This window comes from Anoplopoma fimbria, chromosome 7 (assembly GCF_027596085.1).
Source record: "Anoplopoma fimbria isolate UVic2021 breed Golden Eagle Sablefish chromosome 7, Afim_UVic_2022, whole genome shotgun sequence".
Lineage (NCBI taxonomy): Eukaryota > Metazoa > Chordata > Actinopteri > Perciformes > Anoplopomatidae > Anoplopoma > Anoplopoma fimbria.
The window spans coordinates 19,354,424-19,361,675 of record NC_072455.1 but is presented as its reverse complement, the minus strand read 5'-3'; the positions used below and the strand labels follow the sequence as shown (position 1 = coordinate 19,361,675).

At 40.6% G+C, this 7,252-nt stretch overlaps 2 protein-coding genes across 2 annotated transcripts; both read right to left on the bottom strand.

Annotated features, from left to right (window-relative positions):
- Nucleotides 1-1,027: 1,027 nt before the first annotated feature.
- Nucleotides 1,028-2,235, bottom strand: LOC129093180 (homeobox protein HMX2-like). The gene is made up of 3 exons (XM_054601099.1): nt 2,196-2,235; nt 1,927-2,097; nt 1,028-1,524 (listed from the first exon to the last, which is right to left on the bottom strand). Exons 1-3 carry the CDS (start codon nt 2,233-2,235, stop codon nt 1,028-1,030), a joined length of 708 nt encoding a protein of 235 aa, XP_054457074.1.
- A 2,378-nt stretch (nt 2,236-4,613) lies between these two features.
- On the bottom strand, nt 4,614-6,545 carry LOC129093179 (homeobox protein HMX1-like). The gene is made up of 3 exons (XM_054601098.1): nt 6,380-6,545; nt 5,518-5,676; nt 4,614-5,041 (listed from the first exon to the last, which is right to left on the bottom strand). The coding sequence occupies exons 1-3, from the start codon at nt 6,543-6,545 to the stop codon at nt 4,614-4,616; spliced, it is 753 nt and encodes a 250-aa protein (XP_054457073.1).
- Between the last annotated feature and the right edge of the window lie 707 nt (nt 6,546-7,252).

Here is a 7,252-nt window from a genome sequence, read left to right as displayed (position 1 = left end):
AATAAGAAATTGTTGCTTTTTTTTCGGTCGAGTTTACTGCACTTGCAAATAAAACAGAGTTAGGTTTTAAAAAAACTAAGATGAAACATCTTAACTTTAACTTGTTGTCTATGATTTCAAACTTTATAAATGACTAAACACTCCCTTTTTTTAAAAGCGGCACAAAATGCACAATGAAAAAAAAAAAAGTAATGAAACACAATGAATAATCAAATGTGGAAGTTGATTTTGCTAGAACGAATATTATTCATCTCCAGTCAACACACTCTGGTAAAACTGCAAATATTACACTTTTATTGCGAAATCCATCATGATATACCTCCTGTTTTCACAGTGTAACAGTCTGTCATATGGAAGGTCACGTGAAAACAACAAAGTGTTTGATTATATAATCTTAATAATAATAATAATAATAATAATAATAAGGCCATATAAATAGAAATGGAGTGTCACTCCACAGAAACTAATTTTAAAGTTTAACAGAGGGGACGACGTAGAAAACGTGAGTAATAAAGCTGATACATTCGTTCAGATGACTTTACACACGCACATTTTTCTGATGTAAAGCTTTCTATTTAAATGCCTTAAGCACCATCATCATCATCATCATCATCATCATAATAATTATAGTCTAAAAATAATCAGATGACAATAACAATGTGTACAGATTGTAAAGCTCTCTGAGGCAAATTTGTAATTTGTGATAAACTGCTCTACAAAATTGAATTGAATTGAAATAACAACAATAATGATAATAATAATAATAATAATAATAATAATAATAATAATAATAATAATAATAATAATAATACAAAAAGTGGCACATGCATGTCTTGGATTAGTTGATATGTCGACATTAGAGTTGGGAATATTATATTTAATTAAAAAAAAATGAAAAAAGTGACATGGCCTACAGCCAAAACAGCCGTATGTCCACACACACACACACACACACACACACACACACACACACACACACACACACACACACACACACACACACACACACACACACACACACACATCATCAGTCTGCATCAAACAGGCCAAAATATTTGCCAGTGTTGGAGAAGTAGATGTAAGGTACCGTCGGGTACACCACAGGGAAAGGCATGGGTAACAAACATCCACCCAGCAGGCTGCTGTCTTTGTAACAAGCCGGTAGTTGCACATTGTTCCCCGGCTCTGGGAGCTGCTCTGCGGCCTCCATGTCTGTGCACAGCAGCTGCCTCTTCAGCTTGTTGCGGCGGTTCTGGAACCAGATCTTGACCTGAGTCTCTGTGAGCTGCAGGGAGCTGGAGAGACAAGCTCTCTCCGAGCTGCTCAGATACCTCTTCATGTCAAAGGTGGCCTCCAGCTGAAAGATCTGTCTCTTGGAGAAAATGGTGCGTGTTTTCTTCTTGATGGCCTTGGAGTCTGCGTCGGGCTGCTTCTGGGACTCCTCCCCGGCTGTGAGCGCACTTTGCACCCCGGGACAGCAGCCTGCGGTCGGCAGCGACGTGTGGACTCTGGGCTTCCTTTGCACTGCGAAAGAAGCGACAAAAACGGGCTTTAAAGCATGCAAACACATAAGATAAGATAAGATAAGATAAGATAATCCTTTATTAGTCGTTTATTATTAAATGTGCAAAGAATGCATGCAAAGAAGCTGCACAATAATTTGCAAAAGTCTGGACATTTGCAAAGAATGCATGCAAAGAATGCATGCAAAGAAGCTGCAAAAGTCTGATTTAATAATAGACACAAATAAACAACGCGATCTTTAACATTATTTAAAATCATTTTTTTTTAAAACCCCACCAGTCTCTTGTTGATTTTCATCCATCTTTACGCACCTCATCCTACCAGTTCTATCAGCCAGTCTATAAACAGCATTAATTTCTTAGTTTATTTGCTGGTTTGGATGGTTTATACATTCCCAGTTACCTGTCTGGTCCGGTCCACTGCCGTGCCTCCTCCGGACGTCCCACAGCTCCTCACACCCACTGTCCCTCTGCTCCTTCTTCTCCTTCAGGTTGAGGATGTTGTCGATGGTAAACGTCAAAGAAGCGCTCCGACCCGGGGCATCCTCTTTGCTCATGGTCCCCGGCATTTCATCTGCGACCTCCCCAGAGCAACCGACCCGGAAGACTGCGGTTTAGTGCCTTTTGATTGGGCAGGCTGTGGGGCAGGATGAGGGCGGGATGCAGATTTACGTCTGTGCTGCCATATTGTAGCTTTAAACACTTCTGTCATGGAGACTGCTGCCCTGCTGGCTTCATGCACCAGACTGAGCAAACTCAGCCAAAAAGGCGTTTTGCAGAGTTAATTTGAACTCTTTGATTAAGAGTTGGAGGCTGGATCACTATTAGGGGGGGCCTGATATCCAACTTTGTTTTATACTGCAGCTTGACATTCTTTGGGGTCAAGCTTATTACTGAAATGCTCAACAAATAAAAATGGAATGTCTTTTACACATATTTGGACAATGCACAGATAGTTTTATCCAAACTTTTGCTCTGGTTTATACTTTAATGCTATTCAACAAGGAGATGCAGATGACTTCTGGTGACTAGAAGTCTTGAATACCTATGTTGAATACACTTCCTGTAAGTCTTAAAAAGCATCTCAAAGACATGTAAAACCATGTAATGCAAAAGATTAAGAGTTAGTGTATCACTAGAGGCAGGGATTGGGCCCCATGAAAACAATAATTGCAACAGACTAATCAGTGGCAAAATTTTATGATGCTATTTTACATACAATTATGCATTTTAATGGTATTTTTGACTATCATTACCATATTTGTGAAAGAAGAACAGCATGACAGTTGACATGTACAGTAGGGGAAGAACTGAGCACTCTGAATACAATGGAATTCATTTTGAGTCATTTATTTGCTGCAGGGACCCTGCAGGGGTTGATGCTTCCAAAACAAATAAAGGAATTGTTACCAGGACATGGAAAATAAAACATGTGTGATTATATGTTAGTTAATAACTTAGTGTCATTATTTTTTCTAATTAAAGGAGATCATCATTATGACTTCTGGGCCCCCTCCATCATGGGCCCCTAGAATAGTTCCTCTTTTGCGCCCCTATGTTGATATCCAACTTTGTTTTATACTGCAGCTTGACAACTCTTTGGGGCTCAAGCTGCCTGCTCTGGTCTGAAATGCTCAACAAATAAAAATGGAATGTCTTTCACATATTTGGACAATGCACAGATAGTCAACAATAAAAGATCACAAATGAACATGAAAGTGTGTCTGAGGTGGCTGTGTCTCTTTCTTGCACAAAAAAACTAAACAAAAAGTAAACCAAAAAAGAATTGAACGGAGATGGTACTGGCCAACATTCTGTATTTGTATGGCAGATTTAATTCGACCCAATTAATTTAAAATATAGGTACATTATTTCACTCCCTCGTCGTCACTTTTCTACTAATTTTGACGCTTTGTAGCTTTGTGTTCCTTTTTAATTCAACATCTGATTTTGTCCCCTTTCTACAAGCTACATTTCTTTGCCATCAAGGACAAAAAAAAAACAAACACTTCTAATGTTGCCTTGCTAGTAAAAAAACAACAACAACCAAACAAACAGTTTGTGCATACAATTTATTCACATGTGAAGATATCCGTGTAGAAAAGTCTGTATTAAAATCCTCTTAAATAAAAAAAACGGTGTCAAAGAATATTGCTACTATAGACCCATGCTCACAGCTATCAAAAGTCACAAACACCTTTTCAAGAAATGACCGAGTCTCTACTATTTTGGATCAATCTGAAGACACAGTGCATAGTATTCTCAAGTTGTGTGTATGGGCTCTAATAAGGGGTCAAAAAGAGTCGTATATCTCCCTTTTGTAAACATGTGACAAAAATCTGCATGAGATCTGGAATGCAGATTAAAATTGAAAATAGAAATTTGGGGCCTGGTTTTGTCTGTTAAAGCGGGGTCTAAATGGAAACTTGTATCACACACAGTCTGGGAACTTTGGTTTTTCTGCTTTGAATCTGTACTCTGATGTTCACTAACATCTATTTTCTTGGTGATGAGTGTTTTTCAGAATTTGTGCACAATTTTCTTTTTTTTTTACTATCACTATTTCCCCCCCCAATCATTAGTTTACAAGGACTGATATAGAGAATGCCAAAGGTTCATTTCACAAGTCTTATTGACCCTTATTTGACCCAAACTGTGTGGGTCATCCATACAATTTCTGTGAAAAATAACTCACACAATAGAGCTTTACTTGAAACCGGTGTGACTTTGTGTGAAATGTCCTCCGTTTGGGACTGTGGACAGGATTGTGGACAGCTTAAAAGGCTGCAAACGTCCATCGTAGTTACTACATCTTGCACTCATAATCACTTGATTAAATTTAAAGTAAATTGGAAAACAACATTGGGGAGAGAGAGAGAGAGAGAGAGTCTTGTTTTAAGGGTTAAAGCAGCCATTGAAAGATCATGACGGATGCTTTCTTCTAGAAATATTAAACACAGGATGAATTGACTTTATTATCATCTGACTTTACAGGATCTGAAAGATCTGCTGCATCTTTATTTGATTAGTTTGTGTCAAAGGAGTAACAAGTACACTTGGTCTCTTTTAAAGTCACCTCCACCCTTAAAGTCACACCAGTCCAGTCATCTGTGGCGTTACGAACGACATCGGGTGGGTGAAGTGGGAAGTCAATGGCCAGTTGAAGGCGTTGGAGAAGCCCACACCCGATGACGTCGCTTGAGGCAGGCTGGTCAGCGTCACAGGTGCGTTGACGTTCTCGCGATACAACACGGGAACTCTGACCACCCTCTGGGCGGCGTAGGGGACGCCGGCGCCGCTGGCCTCCATGTCTGCGGCGATCTGCCTCTTCCACTTGTTCCTGCGGTTTTGGAACCAGATCTTCACCTGGGTCTCGGTGAGCTGCAGCGAGGCGGCCAGCCCGGCTCGCTCCGAGCTGCTCAGGTAGCGCTTCAGGTCGAAGGTGGACTCCAGCTGGAACACCTGACTCCGGCTGAACACGGTGCGGGTCTTCTTCTTTCTCTCCACTTTAATGTCACCTGAGAGGAGGAGGCAGGAGAGATTTAAAGTAAATGGAACTGGATAAACTCCTATAACAGTGCAGCTTATATCAATAGTTGTAGGCCTGAATTGTGATTAAGGTTAGAGTTTCTGGAAAGACAACTAGATACTAAAGTTTATCGATAAAAGATCTGTTTTTGGCCAATCCAGAGAATCAGATGGATAAAAAAATCAAGGTACTTACTGACTAATACAACCCACAATCACACACTGATCCCAGGAACTCTTAGATACATCCCTGCCACTTGATATAAAACAAATATTTGTGGACATTTGCTGCTGATACCCAATAAAAAAATAATCTAACTTCACCGAATTTAAACGTTTTGGACATACCAACAACCAAATATAAAATGTTGGATGTGACAAACAACTATTACATGTGCAGATGAAGCCTGCTGTGGGCTATTTCTTTCTCAGGTGTAGGATGTAGCCTGTGTACTCTGGGCCTCACCTGTATCACAGCTGTCCTCCTCCTCCTCCTCTCTGTCATCCGTCAAACTCTCGTCCCCCTTTTCCTCCGGCTCGTCGGTCTCCGCCCGTCCCGTTGGAGTTGGGGAATCCCGGTCGCTCGTTGTCACAGGGTCCGTTTGTTCATCTGTGTACGATGGACCTATACGAGGAAAGTGAAAAAAAATTCCAGTAGCAAAACATTTATCAGACATCTTTCACGTTTTGCACATTAATGCTGCCTTTCCTATCCAAGATTATACATGAGCGTCACACCTCCACTGCTGGTCTCATCAGAATGACATTGTTGTATAGATGCCAAACAAGGGGTTTTATGATTGGAGAGTTTGGGTGAGGAAGGGTCAGTGAAATGGGCGGCTGTGGCGTAGTGGAGAGCAAGGTAGTTCTCCAATCAGAGGGTCGGTGGTTCGATACCCGGCTTCAGCAGTTCATATGTCCTTGGGCAAGACACTTAACCCCAAGTTGCTCCTGAAGGCTTGCCATCGGTGTGGACTGGATGATGAATGTTAGTTAGAGTCTGATGGTGGCACCTTGATGGTAGCCTGTCATCAGTGTGTGAATGGGTGAATGATATGTAATATACTACTGACTGTAAGTCGCTTTGGATAAAAGCGTCTGCTAAATGACTGTAATGTAATGTAATGTAATGAAACGTGCTAAACCCATGTGGCATGTCCTCTCGTACAGCTCCAGAATAGGAATATCACTACATTCAACGAGTCTAGAAGATCATTGTTGAAATTGTTTTTTTAAATCCCGAATAGACCCTGTAAAATCAGATTATCAAGAACTCACAGAGGAATTCTGTCCACAACATTTGTATTCCCAGTGACAGGTGCACTCACTTCTCCAGATCAGCACTTTTGGTTCCAGTCCCGGACAGATCACTTTGGGTCTCCGGGTCTCGGATGAAGCTCCTCCGTTTGCAGTGCGCAGCAGATTCTCGATGTAAAAAGAGGAACTTCTCGACGGAGGACCGAGCTTCGATCTCTGCGCTTTATCGTCCAGCATGTTTTAATGAGTATGTCCTTTCCAAAGTAGCTTTTCACCTTTTTAAAAAGAAAATACATACATACATATATATATATATATCCCAAATCTTGTTTTCCAGCCAGTCCACAGAGCAACCAGAGCTCCACTAGTTTGAGATCCAGACAGAATTACTCCAGAAAAACACAACTAAACACGACTGTCTCGTCTCTTCTGAGCCTCTCGTGGTATCTGTGTGATAGTCTGCCTTCAGGGACCGCAGAGATCCAGTATTTAGGTCAATTAGGTCGCAAAGAGCAGCAGAGATCCAGCCTTGTCCTCCGGGCTGGAGATGGAGGAAGTCATGAAGAATGGCACAGTACCGCCTATTGGTTCCATCTCAACATGCACACTTTGGATTTGCTATGCACACCGTAAATCTCTTATTTATAGCGCCATCCCAGAAAGAAAAGCGCAATTTATATCCCCATTTTTTTTTTTTTTTTGTTTTTGGTTGGTTGATAAAACAGAACTTGCTTGATTAATCATTAATGTGTAGGAGTGTTTATTCACAAACACAGATTAAAGTGTTTTTTTTTTTTTTTTTACTTTTACTTTTCATAACTAACAAAGGTTGTTTTACACTCGTAAGGAATTAAAAGTGATTCTGAAAACAAGATCAGTCAAAAAACAACAACAAAAAAAAAAACACGCCAATCCTTTATTTGATCAGCAGAATAAAAGAAAAA

Coding starts and splice junctions, on each gene's coding strand:
- LOC129093179 (XM_054601098.1), bottom strand. CDS start 6,545: ATGCTGGACGATAAAGCGCAGAGATCGAAGCTCGGTCCTCCGTCGAGA. Junction 5,677..6,379: donor AAAAGTGCTGATCTGGAGAA/GTGAGTGCACCT, acceptor TTCCTCGTATAG/GTCCATCGTACACAGATGAA. Junction 5,042..5,517: donor GGAGGACAGCTGTGATACAG/GTGAGGCCCAGA, acceptor TCCTCCTCTCAG/GTGACATTAAAGTGGAGAGA.
- LOC129093180 (XM_054601099.1), bottom strand. CDS start 2,235: ATGACAGAAGTGTTTAAAGCTACAATATGGCAGCACAGAC. Junction 2,098..2,195: donor TACAATATGGCAGCACAGAC/GTAAATCTGCAT, acceptor GGGAGGTCGCAG/ATGAAATGCCGGGGACCATG. Junction 1,525..1,926: donor CAGTGGACCGGACCAGACAG/GTAACTGGGAAT, acceptor CTTCTTTCGCAG/TGCAAAGGAAGCCCAGAGTC.